At 42.7% G+C, this 21,235-nt stretch overlaps 1 protein-coding gene and 1 pseudogene across 2 annotated transcripts; both read right to left on the reverse strand.

Annotated features, from left to right (window-relative positions):
* The window catches only part of LOC111954809 (retinoic acid receptor beta-like), a 52,266-nt pseudogene extending 45,094 nt beyond the window's left edge, over positions 1 to 7,172 (reverse strand).
* LOC111955012 (uncharacterized) lies at positions 7 to 3,256 on the reverse strand. Of its 2 annotated transcripts, XM_070436185.1 has the most exons (6): positions 2,265 to 3,256; positions 1,951 to 2,123; positions 1,412 to 1,550; positions 548 to 811; positions 334 to 459; positions 7 to 228 (listed from the first exon to the last, which is right to left on the reverse strand). In XM_070436185.1, exons 1-4 carry the CDS (start codon positions 2,322 to 2,324, stop codon positions 593 to 595), a joined length of 591 nt encoding a protein of 196 aa, XP_070292286.1. In that variant the 5' UTR covers positions 2,325 to 3,256; the 3' UTR covers positions 7 to 228; positions 334 to 459; positions 548 to 592. The 2 variants fall into 2 exon arrangements, 1 of the variants encoding a protein (XP_070292286.1); XR_011474436.1 differs by lacking the exon at positions 1,412 to 1,550 and having other exon boundaries at positions 1,951 to 3,224.
* Positions 7,173 to 21,235: the final 14,063 nt, after the last annotated feature.

The raw sequence follows: 21,235 nt of genomic DNA on the forward strand, positions 1-21,235 counted from the left end.
AACTCCTCGACAGGAGGCCCCTCCAGGCTGATCGTCATCAGGTCTTCGGTGGTGGAGACCCCAACTCCTCGACAGGAGGCCCCTCCAGGCTGATCCTCATCAGGTCTTCGGTGGTGGAGACCCCAAGGCAGCTTCTTGTCGAATTCTTAATCCGGTAGAGAAGCCGCGCTCACACTGGGCGGCTGAAATGGGCAGCACCAGCATAAACTGCACCAACCCCAGTATGTTCTAGGGAAAAGATTATATCTTTCAATTCCATTTAGACCCTTACCATTAACTTATCAAAACCAACCATAGGATACCATACATAATCACTCAGGACTGTTAGCCTACCTTGTAATCGTGCCTGTCAACATGGTCTCCCACAGGCCACTGTAGGACTTGTCCTTGAAACTGTGTCTGACCAGGATGTCCAGCCTCTGCCACTCATCCTGGGTTACAGCCGTGTTGCACCCTGATCTGTAGGATTGAACAGAGCAAGTGAGTTTGCAAATATGCCAACATAACATTGTCTCATATGGCAATGCAGTGTCAAATACATTCTTACCTCTCTAGAGGCTCCTTGAAATGCCTCATCAGGTCTGCCACACCYTCATCGCCAAAGGTGAGAAGGCTGGTCTTCTGGCCATGTGTCAGGGTTTAGCACTCTGAAAGACTCCACTGGGGTCTGGACACTCTCATCCTTCAGCAAACCACCAAACCTGGCTTTGAGATCATCCACGCCCATGTTGATGGCCGCCTCCATGTGCTGCTTCAGCTGGGGATTGGTGAGGTCCGTGAAGCCTTTCAGATTCCCCTTCAGTGTTATTCCCTTTAACAGAAATAACACACACACYCAATGAAATGTCTGGCCATTTGTCTGTCTCCCATAAAAAAAATGTAAAGACTTCTCCACTGCATTTCCCTCCTTATCCTCAAATCGTTTTATTGGGCAACGAATACATTGATTCTCACACTGAGAATCTGTCTTAATTATCGATTTTAATAATCGATTTCTCTTATATCCTAACAAGCTCTCATCCTAACACACCTGGAATCTCCTCTCATCACCCTGCTCCTGAGCAAGCATGGTCTGGATCTTCTCCAACATGCCTCCTGCCTTTGCCCGAAGCTTTAGTGCTTCCAGTCTGGTCACTGTCTTCCTCAACTCTGATGTGGCTTGGGGGAGGATCAGGTCATTCCTTTGCAGGGTGAGGCTAAGTGAGGATAGCTCCTCAAAKATGTCTGAAAGAAAATGGCAGAATACACAAAAGAGTGCATTCACCATTTCCCACTTTATCTGTTAAGTAGTGAGTTAATAAACTGTCACCTGTCAATTACTTGATTCTGAAAGTTCATTTGAGTCTTGAACCTATTTTWTTTTTTTGTATTATTAATTTWWWWWWAAACTAGTTTCCTGTGTAAAAGTGACCTTCTTTTCCCGCCCTTGAACTTCCGCTGTTGTTGATGCTACGGCCAGGTGTTCCATGTGCTGCAGAACAACGGAGTACTGAACTTCGTCAGTGGCAAGGTCCTTGTCTTGTCCATGCCATAGGAACACTTTGAGGGCTCTGTGGACATGGGGGATCTAGCGAGTTCCCTTGACGCTAGACGGTGTGCAAATATCCACACCGAGCTCATGCCCGAGAACACAGATCTCTCATTTGGATTTTCCGCTGAAGTGATACGTCTTCCATATCAGATTCAGAAGATGGTACACGACAGACACCGTTGGCTCTTTCTTCTGAATGGTCAGTAGTTCCAGCTCTAGTCTGTGAAAGTCAGAACAGAATCTTCCAAACAATTCACCATCTCCTTCCKCCCCTGTCTCTTGTGCCAACAGAAAACAATAATTCTGTGGTATTTACCATTCCAGCACTTAGCGCACGCACACAGACACACACACAGTATTGTTTAACATTCTCTGCTAGCAAATAAAACAAAATTATAGATAATTTATTAGTTACAAACCTATGTGGCATACAGTGGATTGGGATTATATGCCCCCCTGCCTCTCTCTGCAGGTGGGCAATCACTCCCCCACGGTGGCCCATGTTCACGGAGGCACCATCTGCCCCGAAGGAGATGCCCCTCTTCATCCATGACCCTCCATCCTCCTCTGGGCAAACAGCACGAAATGTGGCCTTGGTGGCATCCAAAACACATCGAATGACAACACAAAAAAACAATTACACAAAAGTATTTCTGACAAACTAAATTATCTCCATTATGAATAATGATTCAACTTTACACAATAATAAAGCCTATAAAGAGGAACAACTTACCAATGGCATGAGAGTGCTCAAGTGTCTGTTGTCCGACCAGGAGATTGACTGGCTTCCCATCCTCCAACAAGCGCACGTAGACAATCTCGCATTCGGTGTTGGATAGATCAGTGTCTCCGTCTATTAGAACGGCAAGATACATCGCGGATTTCAGCTTCGCTGACAGGCTCTCTCTCATTATGTCAGCAATTTGACCGATCATCTCCGCACATTTTACATCATTGTCGTATGTGGGATTAATGTCAACTCRGTTTTTGTGGTGGAGTCTGATAAGCAGCCCAAATTTGACGAAAGTTTCTTCTTCTTTCGCAATGAAGTATGCCATGTTTATCTTTATTTTCAGCMGCCTCCTCTTCTCCTCCGCAGACAGCAGCACTTGCCTCCTCAAGGCTGCTGACATCGTGCCTGATGGCTTCTCCTGTCTCAACAGGTACAGATCTCGGCACTGGATATGCCGCCACGAGATGTTATGTTTCGCTACGCAATCTCTTTTCAGATGCGGGTTTCCTGACACGAAGGACGAGTTGCCCGCCTGTTTCTGCCCTCTACAATATTTGCAGAACATGACGTTGTTTTCGAACTCTAGCCATGGGAACATTTTGAGCCAATCTATATGTTCTACCTCCACCGGCTACAGTGGACGTTGAAGTGACAGCTGGGGTCACGGTAGCTTCGCTAACGTTGTTCTCAGCATCCCTAACGTTAGCCGCCATGTCAACGTTAGCCACCTCAGGTAAACCTTGTGAAGAGGTTTCATTAGTTGAATCTTGCGAATCCCCCTCGCCGGATTCCTCTTTCTCCTAGTCTCTTTTTCGCTTAAAATAAAATTGAATGGGCTTCATTTTTAGCGATGTCTGCACGTTAACTTATAGCCTATACCAATACTATTTTCCAGTGTTGTTCACCTTTCTCTCTCTGACTGGATGCGTCATCACAGAAAACTCTACTGTGGTTGGCGCATGCCGCTTGTGGAATGTGGGACTTATAGTTTTTAAARAATTAGCAGCGGGGGAAAAATAGATWAAAWWWWWTTTCTCAGTTCGTACATACCTATTTTTAGGGGCAAATGCGAGTGAAATACTCGCACTGTAGAGCCCTGTATGGATGTCTCTAAGAAAAGAAAGAGGGTCTAGTACTAACACTATGGATGTCTCTAACCAAGAGGGTCTGGTACTAACATTATGGATGTCTCTAACCAAGGGGGTCTGGTACCAACATTATGGATGTCTCCAAGTAAGAGGGTCGGGTACTAACATTATGGATGTCTCTAACCAATAGGGTCTGGTACTAACATTATGGATGTCTCTAACCAAGAGGGTCTGGTACTAACATTATGGATGTCTCTAAGAAAGAGGGTCTGGTACTACATTATGGATGTCTCTAACCAAGAGGGTCTGGTACTAACATTATGGATGTCTAACCAAAGAGGGTCTGGTACAAACTATGGATGTCTTAACAAGAGGGTCTGGTACTAACATTATGGATGTCTCTAACCAAGAGGGTCTGGTACCAACATTGGGATGTCTCCTAACCAAGAGGGTCTGGTACTAACATTATGGATGTCTTAACCAAGAGGGTCTGGTACTAAATTATGGATGTCTAACAAGAGGGTCTGGTACTAACATTATGGATGTCTCTAACCAAGAGGGTCTGGTACAACATTATGGATGTCTCTAACCAGAGGGTCTGGTACTAACATTATGGATGTCTCTAACCAAGAGGGTCTGGTACTAACATTATGGATGTCTAACAAGAGGGTCTGGTACTAACATTATGGATGTCTCTAACCAAGAGGGTCTGGTACTAACTTATGGATGTCTCTAACCAAGAGGGTCTGGTACTAACATTATGATGTCTAACAAGAGGGTCTGGTACTAACATTATGGAGGTTCTAACCAAAGAGGGTCTGGTACTAACATTATGGATTCTCTACCAAGAGGGTCTGTACTAACATTATGGATGGTCTACTCTGGATCACCTGGTAGTAGAACATACATTATGAATCTGCAAAAAGACATATGATCGTTGGAGTTGGTCTATATAGTATTTATAATACTCACAAGGTTAATGTAATAGAGATTTCTGAGAATAATATAGAATAGAATAGAATAGAAAAAAATAAAATAGAATACATATCACACTCATACACACAGGGGATAGGATGGAAGCAGCACAGGATCAGCCGCAGAGCACAAGAGCACTGTTCAGTTGTGGAACCTATTGGGGCTTTCTAAAGACTAGTGCAGAATGTCTATCTTCTCATGACACTCTCCAGATATTGATTATCAGTTGACATGAAGCACCTGCCACACAAACGGGTCCTAACCTCCTTTGATTGTCATTGATTTCCATTCAAAATCTATCCGACCCTCCTGGACGTGCATAGAGAGGAGAGGTTATTGAGTTGTGTTAGCGAGGATTTATCTCATAATTGAGTTCTGGCTACTGCATTAGAGGGGGATTTGCAGTACAGTACATAGGATCGATTCCCTTTGTGGGCTCTGCCAGTCAGAAGTACACTATCCCAGAAATGAAACAGACAGTGCCTTCTGTCAACAGAGGGCTGAGCGATACAGGCRCGTGGTGCGCGTCAGAGGGACATGTAGACAATAATCTGTCTGAATTCGCCAGACCTCACTACACTGACATTGATGCAAACTGTGCCTGGAGCATTAACTACAACTAAATACAAGTGTGTCTTCGTGCATGCTTATCTCCTGATGTTGTGCCCTTCTAAACTGCACAGTTGCTGACCCTGGCTTCCAACACCTCAGGGTTTATCTGTGATTTTCTCAAGGAGTTGGGTTACGAATTTCTGTGATCTGAAAATTACAATATACAGTAGTATTGGTCTATTCTATTCTCCTTGTGTGTGTGTGTGTGTGTGTTACAGTACTAACCGTGGTGTATTTCCCCAGCTGGCAGAGCGATGGGAAGGTCTCCTGATGAGCCTTGCGTATCTTCTCTATGATGGCCATCTTGATTCTGGACTCAGCTCATAGTTTTCGGTCAGCTCTGGCTTGGGACTCTCCTTCTTCTTCTTATTGCGGTCATTCCGGAACAGCTGAGAGAGGGAAAAGGAAGGAATGGGAAAAGGTAAACGAACAAATGTCAACAATAAACAGTTAATTGTAGCCTAAAATGCATCCTACACATTTTGGACATATCAACCATTCAGCACAGTGTTGACTTAGGCTGTGTTCGTGAGCACTCAATTCAGAACAGCTGACATTTTAGATGTGAGTTGTCTGGAATGGCATACTGTACTAATATACAGTTGAAGTCGGAAGTTTACATACACCTTAGCAAAATACATTTAAACTCAGTTTTTCCCAATTCCTGACATTTAATCCTCGTAAAAATTGCCCGTCTAAGGTCAGTTAGGATCACCACTATTTTTAGAATGTGAAATGTCAGAATAATAGTAGAGAGAATGATTTATTTCAGCTTTTATTTCTTCATCACATTCCAGTGGTCAGAAGTTTACATACCATTCAATTCGTATTTGGAGCAATTGCCTTTAAATTGTTTAAATTGGGTCAAACGTTTTGGGTAGCCTTCCACAAGTTTCCACACAATAAGTTGGGTGAATTTGGCCATTCCTCCTGACACAGCTGGAGTAACTGAGTCAGGTATGTAGGCCTCCTTGCTCTCACACGCCTTTTCAGTTCTGCCCACAAAGTTTCTATAGATTGAGGTCAGGCTTTGTGATGGACATCCAATACCTTGACTTTGTTGTCCTTAAGACATTTTGCCACAACTTGGAAGTATGCTTGGGGTCATTTGCGACCAACCTTTAACTTCCTGACTGATGTTCTGAATGTTGCTTCAATATAGCCACATACTTTTCCTACCTCATGATGCCATCTATTTGTGAAGTGCACCAGTCCCTCCTGCAGCAAAGCACCACCACAACATGATGCTGCCACCCCCGTGATTCACGGTTGGGATGGTGTTCTTCGGCTTGCAAGCGTCTCCCTTTTTTCCTCCAAAACATAACGATGGTCATTCAATCAAATCAAAATCAAATCAAGTTTATTTTATATAGCCCTTCGTACATCAGCTAATATCTCGAAGTGCTGTACAGAACCCAGCCTAAACCCCAAACAGCAAGCAATGAGGTGTAGAAGCACGGCGGCTAGGAAAAACTCCCTAGAAAGGCCAAAACCTAGGAAGAAACCTAGAGAGGAACCAGGCTATGAGGGGTGGCCAGTCCTTCTGGCTGTGCCGGGTGGAAATTATAACAGAACATGGCCAAGATGTTCAAATGTTCATAAATGACCAGCATGGTCAAATAATAATCAGGAGTAAATGTCATTGGCTTTTCATAGCGATCATTAAGAGTATCTCTACCGCTCCTGCTGTCTCTAGAGAGTTGAAAACAGCAGGTCTGGGACAGGTAGCACGTCCGGTGGACAGGTCAGGGTTCCATAGCCGCAGGCAGCCAAACGGCAAAACGTTCTATTTTTGTTTCATCAGACCAGAGGACATTTCTCCAAAAAGTACAATCTTTGTCCCATGTGCAGTTGCAAACAAAGTCTGTCTTTTTATCGCGGTTTGGAGCAGTGGCTTCTTCTTTGCTGAGCGGCCTTTCATGTCGATATAGGACTCGTTTTACTGTGGATAGATACTTTTATACCTGTTAACTCCAGCATCTTCACAACGTCCTTTGCTGTTGTTCTGGATTGATTTGCACTTTTCACACCAAAGTACATTCATCTCTAGGAGACAGAACGCGTCTCCTTCCTGAGTGGTATGACAGCTGCGTGGTCCCATGGTGTTTATACTTGCGTACTATTGTTGTACAGATGCACGTGGTACCTTCAGGCGTTTGGAAATAGCTCCCAAGGATGAACCAGACTTGTGGAGGTCTACCGTTTTTTTGGTGATTTCTTTTGATTTTCCCATGATGTCAAGCAAAAGAGCCACTGAGTTTGAAGGTAGGCCTTGAAATCATCCACAGGTACACCTCCAATTGACTCAAATAATGTCAATTAGCCTATCAGAAGCTTCTAGAGCCATGACATAATTTTCTGGAATTTTCTAAGCTGTTTAAAGGCATAGTCAACTTAGTGTATGTAAACTTCTGACCCACTGGAATTGTGACACATTGAATTATAAGTGAAATAATCTGTCTGTAAACAATTGTTGGAAAATGACTTGTGTCATGCACAAAGTAGATGTCCTGACCGACTTGCCAAAACTATAGTTTGTTAACAAGAAATTTGTGGAGTGGTTGAAAAACAAGTTTTAATGACTCCAACCTAAGTGTATGTAAACTTCCGACTTCAACGGTATACAGAATCATTTATGACAAGGAGACTGAGTCCATGCAGTAACTATCTTCTGCCATGATGACTGTGTAGCTAAGCTCACAGTATCTACAGTATCTTCTGCACCACCAGCCACAGAACACAAATGGTTAAACGCTCTGTCACTCAGTATTTCTCTGTCAGCTTAGTGTCATCACTGGACCACATTAAAGAAGGAGAAACCATCAGCGTATGAGGAAGGCAGCTAGGGTTTCAGAACGGCAGTGTGTAATTTGGCCAAGCGTTATCTCAACACGATGACCGAGGCACATCTTCTGACCACCATTGCCTCGTCTCAGAGTAACTTGACAACCCTGGGGGCAGTTCCATGTGACGCCGTGCTTATGTGTGGCGGCCGTGGGGATTACTCGAACGTGTGTGTGTGCGTTTGTGTGTGTATGTGTGTGTATGTGCGTGCATCCTGAAAAAAGTTGTTTGAGGTGTTCTCTTTCCTTCGTTATCTTCTCTCGTTCAATGAGAGAGCACGACAGAAACAGCAACATCAAGGCCATCTCTCTAACCACTGAACCATGTACACGGCGAGATAGAGAGACAGAGACACAGAGAGAGAGAGAGAGACACAGAGAGAGACCACAGGAGGTTGGTGGCACTTTAATTGGGGAGAACAGGCTCGTGGTAACGGAAAAAGTGGAATGGTATCAAATACATCAAACACAATGTTGTTATAGGTGTTCCATGCCATTCCATTTGCTCTGTTCTGGCCATTATTATGAGCTGTTCTCTCCCCTGCACTCTCCACTGAGAGAGATAGAAAGACATAGAATGTCAGCTGGGGGTAACTAAAGTTTAGTCAAATAACTAAAACATATTACTTGTTGTATCGTCTCACAGGAATTAATGAATATTTGTTAAAGGTGCAATATGCAGAAATCAATCCGCCATTTCCTGGTTGCTAAAGTTCTAATAGTTAGCCTAATTTCAGTTTATGTGACAAAACAAGCCATGTATAGTGTAGAAAATCATTGTACCATCTAAAACCCTGTGAGATATATTTTCAATAACCAAAAATATTGTATTTTCAGCTGTTTGAAGCTGGTGTACAAAACTGAAAGTAWAAGACTTAAGAACGGAAAGCATAAAAATAACTCAGATCTACCGCTTCCTAAACTTGCTTTCAATGAGAATGACAGATCTATAACTCACATTTCTATGTGATTTTGGTCAAGTTGCCCAAAAAAGTTACATAATGCAGCTTTAATATTTAAAACTGTTTAGACCCATGCATATAAAGCCTGTTGAAGACTGAAGGTCAACTGGGTATTTATTAATCTCTGTGTATTCCTATAGGCCCTATTCCTTGTTGGACGATTGATCACATTGACAATGCAAACAGTATGAAATAGGTAGAAGACAAGAAAAGACTAGCCCATTCATGTTTATTTCTCCATTGTCACGACTTCCTCCGAAGTCGGTTCCTCTCCTTGTTCGGCGGCGTTTCGGCGGTTGACGTCACCGGCTTTCTAGCCATCGCCGATCCACCTTTCATTTTTCCATTGGTCTTGTTTTCCTACACACCTGGTTTCAATTCCCGCAGTATTAGACGTGTATATACCCTCTGTTCCCCCCCATGTCTGTGTGTGTTGTTTTGTGTATGTGCACGCTAGACTGGTTTGCTCTGGGTTATGTCAACCCATATTGTGTTTAGTGTTCTTCGTGCCGTGTGTTTTGTTCGCCGAAATAAAAGGCTCCTTTGGCTACCCAACTTCTGTTCTCCTGCGCCTGACTCCCTTACAGCCAGTTACGCATACCTAACATCCATAATCCATAACTCCACTCTACCAACTATGCCACATTCAGCACAATGTTCTTCATCTGCCACAGAACAGGATAATTCACAACTAAAACAAATTGGAAGTTTATCATTTGTTCTATTGTATCGACTGTTATGAAAACTATGTTCTAGTGCACAAAGAGAAGTTTGTCCGTTCTTGTCTGCATATATTGTATATAAACCTTGGAGCAGAGATATGAAGTAGGTCAGATTTAACTGTCCATTCTGATAGAGGAGATACTCATGTTGTTACACATCCCTAGTCTCATATAAGCTCTGATGAGGAAGGTTGAAATTAGGGCTGACCCCAATTATTCGACTGGTCGATTGTTTGGTCAATAGGCTGATAGGTCGACCAATATTTTTTTGTTGTCGAGCAGTAGCCAATATATTTTTTTTTGGCACACAAGACACCTGTCTTATTCGCGCCCATCGCAGTGAACTAATCCATTGCGGAGGCTGAAAATAATCCATTGCCGAGGTCGCCGGGATGGCGCAGTCCAAGAAGGGGAGTGTCGCTGCACAATGCACATCTCTATCCAGATTGCCAATTTGAMCACAATTATTGTTTCATAACTTCCTTGTGTGCATTGTTTGCGTTTGATTGCGTTTGATTGTTAGTGTCTATCAATTCCCCATTACATACTAGAGGTCGACCGATTATGATTTTTCAACACCGATATCGATATCGATTATTGGAGGACCAAAAAAGCCGATACCGATTAATCGGCCGTTTTATTTTATTTTMGTTTGTAATAATGACAATTACAACAATACTGAATGAACACTTATTTTAACTTAATATAATACATCAATAAAATAAATTTAGCCTCAAATAAATAATGAAACATGTTCAATTTGGTTTAAATAACCATGTCATCTGAATATGGCATGTCCGTATTCCAACATGATAACCCCATTCACACTTCAGGCTCCTGCAAAAACACATCTCCTCTAGCGGGAACCAAAACCAGGATGACAGATTCCTCTCTAGAGAGGAAAGACACATGCAGGTATTAATGTATATTAAAATTAGGGCTATATTGTATGTAGGTTTAATAACAGTGTTTGTTAAAATTAGCATTATTTGGTAGGATAATAGTAAGCCAAATGTTGTTCCTGTCATTGTCTTATGTGGTGCACGTGAGTATTAGAATAAACAAACCAGTTTCATTTTTTGCATATTTATGGAAATTAAGGTCTTTTCGTGAAGGGCAAAGACTGCGGAACATTATTGCAAGATTTGGGTGGTATAATATTTTTTTCGGCAAAACTCCTATATAACTAGGAACTGAAAATAGCAAATGATTTAATTAGAATTAAGGGATCAAAATCGATCTACATGGTTTCTTACCAATTGGGCTGTGCTCCTCTCCCAATTAAAATGTCTGTTCTTCGTAACGTAGTGTCAATATCACACAGGAGTGTAGCGTCTCCCAGTGCGGGGAAACTATCTATGGATTTATATTAGATTCAAGTTTAATCTGCATGCCTAGGTTCGTGAAAAAAGTGAGGAGGTGTAGAGAAATAAGAATGTCATGAGCATATCGTCATCATGTACGGTAGATCTTATGCACTCAAATTTTATATCAAATCTCGTCAAACACGAAAAATATGCTGGCCCTCAACTTAACAAGACAAATTCTAAGTGTTTATATAAATCAAATGCAACTCAAGAGGACTGATAAACAACAACACATAGCGGAGGGAGACTCTTACTCTAATTATGTACGGCTCCTCTCAAGTGACAAGCCTCCTCATACTGGAAAACATAAGAATATTAGATCCTCAGCACTTCACCAAAGCGAAGTTCTCGAATTATAGCCACATCAGCGAAAACTGCAATTGCCGAAACCTGGGGTGTCTCGGGATTCTCACTCTGTTGAGATCGCAGCGCGCTCAAATGCAGCGCCAAAGATAATCCGAAACAAGGTATAGATCAGCGGGGAATGCCTCGTGGTGAATCCGCGAGATGAACGGAACTAGCGGTCCTCATCTTATAATATTTTCTATATGTCATGTCATTTTACTCTGTGGAAGAAAAAAAACAATGTGTTAGATAAGGGTATCGGGTTAGTCGGCCAGCGAAAACTTCGACACAGAAATATGGTCGCTACTAGATCCCTCTCTATTCAATCGAACTTTGTCATCGTAATTGCTTATTTTTGAGAAATTTGGCGGTTGCTCGAAAACCCAGGAAGACTAAAATCAATCATAGTGTTGTCAACATGCCGTCCAAGATACAAGGTTGATGTTTAGAAACCTTACCGTCATTACTTACAAGACCCTAACCAACAATGCAATTAATTCAAAAAGTAGGTGTACTTAAATTGAGAAATCTTAACAAAGATAACAATCATCTTTTTTTATAACACCTCACGTCTCAACATTTAAACAATAATGAGGCTATGGGTATGTACCAGGGCATCAAACGACCAACGCCGCTCCAGCCAGACCGGTCACTGAATACCAAACGTTCAAGGCGCTTCCTCTGATCTCACCGCACTAGATCACTCATGAGCATCGCTGGATGGGAAAGGAATCTTCACGCCAGTGCATGTACTGGGCTTGTAAAGCAGTACCCTCTGTAGCCACACTTACGGTGTCGGATGCCGAGCGGTGCGGGAAAGTTACCAGGCTCAGTGATGTCAAACCGGTCCAACTTTTGTATGGACCTCTGGGGGACCCATTTCAAAAAGTCTTTCAGTTCTTCACCCCTGATGGGGAAAGGTGCTCTGTTTATACTGCCTTTTTTCCCCTTTTCATGAACTTTCTGGTGTGTTTGGACCATGATAGTTTTGTTGGTGATGATGTACACCTGACCCAGGAACCCTATATGAACAACTTATCGACAACTGAACATTGCCTACTATCCATCCCGGCCTATCGATGTTGAATGTGATGGCGTGTTCGTCCCTCCTTCCATGATACGGTCCAACGATCATCTCATTTGTCTTGCCTCATTTGAGATGAGAGGTTGCTTGTATCCTGGCACCACACTGCCAGGTCTCTCTCCGCCACCTCCTCCCTTTTAAGCACATAGATATACATCGTTGCTCCAAGTCGCATTCATGCATATAAACACAACCTACGCTACTCCACCGTTATGAATATATCGTCAGAATACTAAATGGTGTTGGATTTCGTGCCTGGCCATGTCATCGTGATTAATCCAGTGTACAGAGCGTACCGTGGGAAGGTTGGACTGTGAGTCATCAACAGACCCCTGACTCCAAGCGTGTCCTCGTGTTAGAGGATATCCGAGCAGATAGCAAGAACTGACGTAGAGTTGATTACCCACCATACCCATCTCACATAAGCTCCATAGGGTGCAGGCTCCATCCAGGGGAACCTTCCTATGCATCCAGTTGCAAAGGGAAGATTAACCAAAGTGTTAGTCCCAGGGTCCTAGTAGCTGTAGTTATGACTTATGTGGGCAGAACATATTGTGTGTAGAAACGCTTCGAGCTGTGATAATTACAATGGCAAACTATACCATTTTCTTCACCATACAGTGGTATCCTTCTCTGTCCATCCGCTGGCTGACACGTAGCATGAGGTGTCTCGGAGGTGCGATTGACGCCTTGTTGTCATCTGTGTGATCCGTCACTTGGCTGGCATTAATTTGCAATATTGGAGTTGGGTCTGGGTTTCTGGGATTAATCGGTGTTGAATGTGAGACCATGACCAGCCTTTCAAAGCAACTCATGGCTACAGACACGAGTTGCTTAACGGGCGGTATGAGGTTACCTTCGCTTTTCTTGGGGGCACAGGGACTATGGGTGACGTCTTTGGTTGAAACATATAGGTTATTACAGGACCTCCGGCACAGAATAGGGTCCGCACGATTTTTTATATTCTTACATTCTATATTAACCAGTGTAGGCCAGTTTGAGGTAACAAGTTTCTTCATACTGTGACGCTGGACACAGGATAAAGCGAAGAAGCAGATTCGACACATACAACACAGAGTTTACACATGAAATAAAACAAACATTACAAGTCAAATAAAATACAGTATTGTAAAAAAAAAGTAACTAGTATACCAAGTGTCAGTGCGAATGAGCAAGGAATAACGGATCTCAGGTGAATCATAAGTACACAATATAGCCTAATTATCTGGTGGCGCCAAGTATATTTACAACATTATATTTATACCATATATTTACACGACTGGAATCAGTGATTGGCACCGTAAGAGTATATACTGGCTGGTGCGCAAAGAGGAAGCACTGATAAATAAATATATACTAAATACATAAGTGAATTCGAATGTAGTTGGCATGGGCTATTTTAGCAGTGATGGGACTCATGTACAGGTGCATTGGTGATCTGTGTATGCTGCTCTGACTAGCTGGTGGCTGTAAAGCTAGTGAACACAAGGGATACATATGAGTCTTCCAGCTCCATGATGATATTATTTAGCAGTTCCGGCTCTCCCAGTTCTCATCTTATTCGGCTCAAGAGATCTAGTGAGAGTGAATATGTGACGCTGAAGTTATGACATTGGCTAATTGAGATGCCAACAAATAAAAATGGTTACCGAGGGAACTCCCCAGTTGGGCGGCGAGTGGGATAGTAGAATAAACTTACCTGTCTGAGATGGCTTGCGTGCTGACGTCTCGTGGGGTTAGCTATCCTAGGTAGCATCCTGTGAGCTGAGATATTAGAGCAGGTAATTATAAACTTAGCAGAAGACTTGTAGCTTCGATCCTGTAAGAAGCACGACGTGCAAAGCGATTGAAGCGAATAGTATGCGATGAGGGCCAGCCAGCACACCGTCGAGGTATGATGGAATTAAACATTACGCACGTGTTGATAAAAACGGTAAAAATCGGCTAGATATTATGCGTTAGGCTTTAATTGCGCTCAACCCAAATAGTAGTTATACCTACACTGGCCTACTGTTGAGCCATGAGACTCGCAGGCGCGAATCTAGTGAGACTGAAGAAGATCGTTGATGAGGGTATTGTGTAAATCGACATACACCGAAGTTCGAGGAATGGTAGTGCGCGGCCTGCGCGTCGAAGTTTACGCGAGCGGTGCATAAATCGATTTAGGTAGCGATAAGTGTAGAGACTTTGATATGTCAGTAAATAGCGTGAACCTTCCTTAGATTTATTTTTGTGGCGCTCATCATGCGAGAGACTGCTTAAAGTCTGAGAAGGGGACGCAGTTTACTAGTGCTAACCTTGACAACTATATGGTTAAAGTCGCAACCCGTACCAGTGTAAGGAAATGCGGTACAGACCTTAATCACGGGGCAGGTGCGTCACTAGCATGCCGAATTGGATTGTAAGAGCATATCTACTTTAGTTCTTACTCCTCGCATTAATGCCGCAGTCTGCGAGTGGCGCATTGGGAAAGGATGAGTTGTTATTCGTTAGCAAATGGTGAAGGATCATCCTGGAGAGGTTAGTTACAACGAGTGGTCCAAAGAAGGGCCAGAAAGTTACCAGAAATGGTGTCGTTCTGCGTAGAGGTGGATCAGAGAATCACCACGCAGCGTAAAAGAAGTGAGCGACATCATTTGCTGCTACAACATAGGAGAGGAGTTGGACTCGAGAATTAAACCCTAGCTGGCAACCCAAGTGAGGATATGCCAGAGTTCCGGACAACAGGCGCCGTCAGATTTGACCACACTGAACTCTATCAGAGAAGTATGTTGACGTAACCAGGCGAATAGGCTAATGTCATTGAAAGAAACAACAAAGCTTGCTGTTGAGAAGTTCATGCAGATAATTTAATTGGTGGTGAAGTGAACAGAAGTCGATATAGCCTCTGCGGCAAAGAAGTGCGCTATCTGCAATACCAGTGCGCCATGTTGTCCATCTGAACCAAGTTCATACTCGCCTCTACATTATTCGGATGAGCGGTTCCATAATCTGATATCGCTATCCCTCCGGACCAGGAGTTCGTGTGCTGAGTGCAACTCATATGCCTACATGACCAGCTCTTGAAACCAGATTGCATAGCGCGAGAAAGGTTATTTCAAAAAAAATGGTCAGTAATCTGTTTGTCTAATTTTGGCTTTGCAAAGACTTTCAGAGAATGCAGTAGGTAAGCCTAAGATATTAAGGTCGTGTAGCAGATTTGAGGTCCTAGAAGTGTCTCCCCCTTGAAATGAGCGTTGGAGGCTTTATGATCGCGGCAGCTTATCCAATGCCTTTGGTGGATAATATCTAGATGATCAGGCGAAAGAGGTTGGAACAGGCTAGTAATAGGTGGTCTGCCAAGTCATTCTTGGCAGTATTAATTTTAGAAAACGATGCAGAACATCCAGATTGACACATAGTGCTAGAAGGGAGGCGCCAAAACATATTGTTAGGGTCCATATTATTGCAGCGGGTACTTTCAGCACAATTCGAGGCTCTAAATTGGATTTGGTGGATGAGCGCAAACAATGAGGTGAGGAAATTGGGGCGAGTTTGACTGGTAGGAGGAGTTGAGGCAGAAACCTTGACACAGGGCGTGAGGCAGGCTTAGCAAGAGTAGCATCAGGTACGGCACGAAACAACGTGGTCCAATGCCAGCCATCGACATAGAAAAATGCTTATTAGAAATTCTCAATATATAGTGAACATTCTATGGTAGAGTTAGAGCAGTGTTTTCCTCTAGCCTCAGTGCAGTAGGAGTGCAGGCTGAAGGAGGAGTTCCCTCTTACTCTCTCCATGACTTTTAGTGTCCCCAGATACATATTTGCTGAGAGTTTGTGCTGAACAGGGAGTAGCAAATTTACAGTGTTATGAAAATAGCTCTCTCAAGCCTTCTAACTGACCCATGATAGTAATTGGTGCTCACTACCTTACTCTTGAAGAATAGTTTTCTATATCTACGGGGCTATTCGATTGCATAAATGCAAGAACACCACTCAGGATGTTTTGTAGATCTGAGTCAAGGGGCAGAGTCAAGTCTGGAGTGAAGCAAGGGCTATATCTGTTCCTGGTTTCTAAATGTATTAATTTATTTAAGATGCGTGAGAACCCCGACTTTTAAAGAAGGATAACCAGCATACCTCTAACTGACGGAGCGATGAGGTCCAATATCCTTCCAGGATAACCGGGCCAGCGGGTCATTTTATTAAGAAATGGACAACCTCTGTGTACACGTAGCTCTGTAAATCTGATTTAGGCGACCCCACGGCTCTCTGAGTGAATTGTTGACCTGCCTCGATTCAAATGGTCAGGTGTGCTCCACATTGGATATGGAGAGTGCCACGTTGATCACAAAGAGTCTGTCCGAACAGCTGGTAAGGCTCTTCAATGCATGCATGTCAGTGTTTTGCTTACCTCATAGCGATTTCAATTAAATAGGCATTGTAGCCCATAGGATTACGGGATGTAGGCAATCACAGAGCCACGTAGGACGCACAAGCCCTATGCGGCTGCGATGGTTTCACCTTTTAGTCCGCGTATAGTTTGCAATAGTTTCCAGCCACATCCGACGCCACTCTGTCTAGAGAGCGCAACGGCGGTAACTCTGCCTTTCCAGACAGAAACAACAATTACTGTTGTGTGTAGGAGTGCAATCCATTAGCCCTGTATTGACGCTTTTGCCTGCTATGTGTTGAATGTTTGTCTGGGAGCAATAGCGGGGGGGATTTGCTTGATAAGAGTTCTATATAGTTCCGCTCCTTGAGAACAAGGCCAGCTTACTACTCTTGACTCAGATGCGTGAATCGCTTTGCCCTGTATACTCCATGAGATCTCTGGCGCTCAGAGGACCATAATCGCTGCCACAAGGTACACTTGTGGGGACGATGACATCGAGGTGCACTTTACTGATGAAGCAGGTGACTGAGGGTAGAGGCTCACTGATGGCCTCACATGCCCATTGTATTGAATCCCGAATAACTTAATGTTCAGTACTGTGCTAGCAAAAGCAGTCCCTCGAATGAGCTTAAGCATCCGCGTCATCTGACCACTTACGTATTGAGCAAGTCCTAGGTACTTCTAGTCATATTTATTGATTATAGCTAATATTGATTTATGTTACCGTTTATTTAACCAGGAGGGCTCATGTGTGAGAATTAAACCTCTTTGGTTCAGTAAGGCGTCCTACTGGCCCAACGCTCTAGGCTAGTCACACACATGTCATAATCCTAAATATTAAAAGGAACAAACACATGAAAAACCTACAAATTCCATATCATAATACACATAAGGTTATTTAGATTCACAAGAAGTTTATACACCAATAATCAAGAAAAGGCAGTCTATAAAACGATATTAGTTACAATCGATCAGGGGAATTCAAGCTTGCTCGAAGGATCCATTTGCGAGTGAGTCCATCTGTAAATAAGTGCACCTCAATACGGTGATTCAAGATTCTTCCATGATTTCTAAAAGTAGTTGTGTTCCAAGCGCTATCTCTAACGGAAGATGGCGCGGGCAGAAGTACATAAAAGAGCCTGTTACCTATGACATTCAGTTCTTGACCGACATTAGGGAACAGTTTATGGACAGAACAACTCCACCATAGGAACGTAAACGATGCTCAAATCCTCCCACTCCTCAACATTTAATCAGATACACCAGTGAGAGAACAATAAACAATGCCCAAATAAAAAGGTTTAGTAACCCAAAAGGAATAGGCTTTGTAAATAAAAGTTATATACCAGTGTACTAGTTTCAAAGTGACTAAGCGCAGGTCCAGGACAACTTCCTGGAAGCTTATACAAAGTGCCAAGATAGAGTTTCCCCACGTAAGGGTTTTTGTGGTTGTCAGGTAGCTATGTGGCCCAGAGAACTGTTTCAGGATATGTATACACATAGAACTCGTCCCACCGGTTGCACCGTTTTTTGTGAACTATGTATATTCTTGCGCACCTTCATATCTTAGGTTCTTCCTCGACACCTTGTGGCACGTCAATTCGACCTATGGTAGTACAGTTATGAATACACCAGTGTGTGTTCTACCATTTGCCTTGTCGAGTGGTTTGTATGTTAGCACCCAGCCCACGCCTCGTGTCCGTGATCATTTGGCGTTCTTGTTGTATTCTATCCAGATGGGTTTCCTTAGTTGTCTCCTCGGTAAATTTTTGGATTGGTTTTTAGGTTTGTTCTCTCCCTGTTAGAGTGTTTACCACTTTGTGGAGTTTTCTAATTGCATATTTTGGACAGAATTATCCTATGGTATATAGTTTAGAATGATCCCACCATCTCCCTAGTCACTGGACATGCTGCTCATGGGCCTTCATTCTTCTGGTTCTCCTCAATTATTAGTGACTGTTTCTCGCACCGATGGTCCTGACAGTGTTTTGCAGTTTATAAATTAATATCTCAAGTAGTATGCCATGGGTAAATGTTCAGGTGTGGGCACCATTGATCTCAAGACACTTGGAGCGGAGAGCAGTTCATAGTAGGTAAAACTATCCCTCACTAAGTTCTAGGTAAAGGTGCAGTGAATTGTTAGCTCGATTAACTAGGCTTAGATTGAGCATCAATAGATAAGGTGTGACTTATGCTTGTTTTTATTTGTCAAGGTGCGTTCTAGTGATGATGCGATTTAAAAACCTTCACGCGCTGCTAGGGAATTGTCGTCCTAATGCTTCTTCCTTGAAGCCAGATTGGGTGCACAATTGATAAAATAGAGTTAGTGAGTAATAAAAACCATTATTTTAGCTGCTTCACTCCATGGAGTCGTTTTCAAGTATTCTTTGCAACCAGGTAGGGGTAGACAGTTCTCTCTCGAAGATTTGGATACCGTATTAATTAGTTTACAGAGTTGATCTCGCCTTCTTTTAAAAGTAGGTTTATAAATGTCTTGGAAGGTGATTCTGGCATTTAAATGATCTCACGGTAGCCTGTAGTTGAGCTTTCCTGATCGTGATATTGGTGACATCTTCAGGGACCTTATACTGTAGCCAGCCTTGCACTACTGGCTTGAGTTTCATATGGCAAAAAAGGCTAAAAGTTTTTGTACCAGCTTCTCCACTGGTCTACATTCCCACATCAAGGGTTTTGTCACAAACAGATGGACATCTGAATTTTCAAACAGCTTGTATCTGATCATCCGATTTAATGATCCTAACTTCAGGATTGATACAAAGGTGCTCATTGAAACATTCAGGAGCATTTTATTCAGTTTTGTCATATACAGCAAACAGAGTCCTTCAAAACACATTGACCGGTTACCAGAACGGCTGCATTGGGTACATTCATTCAACCATCGTGTCTTTCGTTTCTTTCTGTTTGAAGACAGGGAATCAAGTTGATCGGCATAGAATCTCATTGTACAGCACTGGTATCCAAACTAGATTGCGCAGCGCGTTGAGAGCATTCAAGGTTGGCTATGACACACGTCTCTGTGTGGTGAGTAAAAGTTTGGTGGTTAGAGTTTCTTTATCTCTTGCATATGTGACATGGCTGGCAAATGAAATATTATGGTGAAAACTGCGAGAATTTAAGATTTGACCGTGCATTATCGCGGTTTCGGATATTTTCACTGAAAGGTAAGATCCTAACGAGCTCATATCTTATGGAGTGCCGTTGTCCGCTCTGGACTCGAGCAATTTTCTTGTTTGCTTTTGGTGCTTACACAGCTCGTTTGATAGTGTGGTCTTTCAGTGCGCTTAGCTTCAACGTGCGGTATTTGATCATCTACCTGATTGAGTTTAATGACCTAAGGGCTCTTCTCTCTTTTCCTCCTTTATCATACTATGGCTCACGAAATAATGATAGATGTGATAGTACTTGCTCTTTGACGAGGATAGGAGTGGTATGTCGCCCTACAGCTTAGTTTCCATTAATATATTTGATATCTTAACCTAGGAAGCAAAATCATAGTATTAGCTCTTACCGATTAACTTAATATTACCAAATGAACTGAGGCATTTTATCTGCTAACCGAAATAGGCCAAAAGGCCTCCTAGCTGAACCGTTTCCGTATTCCTCAGGTGTCTTAAATATTGCGCTGAGTACATTGCAAACAGGGAATTTCACTAAATATAACACGAGCTATTATCATAGATAAATGAAGATCTAGTGGACAAAAACTACACATCCGACAATGAGGTAAACAACGGGAGAAGCGACTGTAGCATCTCAAGAGAAGATACTACGAAGCATTACAAGGCATAGACCGATGGTGAGTGCTCATATACACTCACAATAAATCATACAAGTCCAATGGTAGACATGCAAAAAAATAAAAACACAGAAGAACAAGAGAATAAATGAAAACCAAACAGTCCCGTAATGGTGCAAACACTAACACAGGAAACAATCACACCACCAACACAATAAGAAAACAGGCTAACCAAATATGCTCCTAATCAGAGACAACGACTGACACTGCCTCTGATTGAGAACCATACTAGGCCAAACACATATAAATATATAATACAGAACAAAACATAGAAAAACAACATAAGAAATGCCCACCCCAACTCACGCCCTGACCAAACTAAAATAAAGACATAAAAAAGGAACTAAGGTAGAACGTGACAACAACCTTCAATGTTTATGTCATAATTACGTAAAATTTCTGGGCAAATTAGTTTCGCAATGAGCAGGCCGGCCCAACTGTCTGCAGTATACGTCTTGACTCGCGGTGCAATGACACCGAGAAGTATATATCAATCTTCGCAGCGCGTGGGTGTATATTGCTGCTTAACCCTGGATTTCTTTTAGGCTAATATGCAGGTTTAATAATATATATATACTTCTTGTGTATTCGATTTTTAGAAAGGCATTTGATGTTTTATGGTTTAGGTACACGGTTTTGGAGCAAACAACAGTACTTTTTCGCGAATGTAGCCACTGGCAGTCGATGTATATTGCCACCAGACGCAGGACACCGCTTAGATAAACTAAGTAATATATCACCATTGTGTAGTTTAACTAGTGTGATGTATGATGATTATC

Source organism: Salvelinus sp. IW2-2015, linkage group LG30 (genome assembly GCF_002910315.2).
Source record: "Salvelinus sp. IW2-2015 linkage group LG30, ASM291031v2, whole genome shotgun sequence".
In the NCBI taxonomy this organism is placed as follows: Eukaryota; Metazoa; Chordata; class Actinopteri; order Salmoniformes; family Salmonidae; genus Salvelinus; species Salvelinus sp. IW2-2015.

Coding starts and splice junctions, on each gene's coding strand:
- LOC111955012 (XM_070436185.1), bottom strand. CDS start 2,324: ATGGGAAGCCAGTCAATCTCCTGGTCGGACAACAGACACTTGAGCACT. Junction 2,124..2,264: donor TGAGCACTCTCATGCCATTG/GTAAGTTGTTCC, acceptor GATGCCACCAAG/GCCACATTTCGTGCTGTTTG. Junction 812..1,411: donor TTCAAGGGCGGGAAAAGAAG/GTCACTTTTACA, acceptor TTTCTGTTAAAG/GGAATAACACTGAAGGGGAA.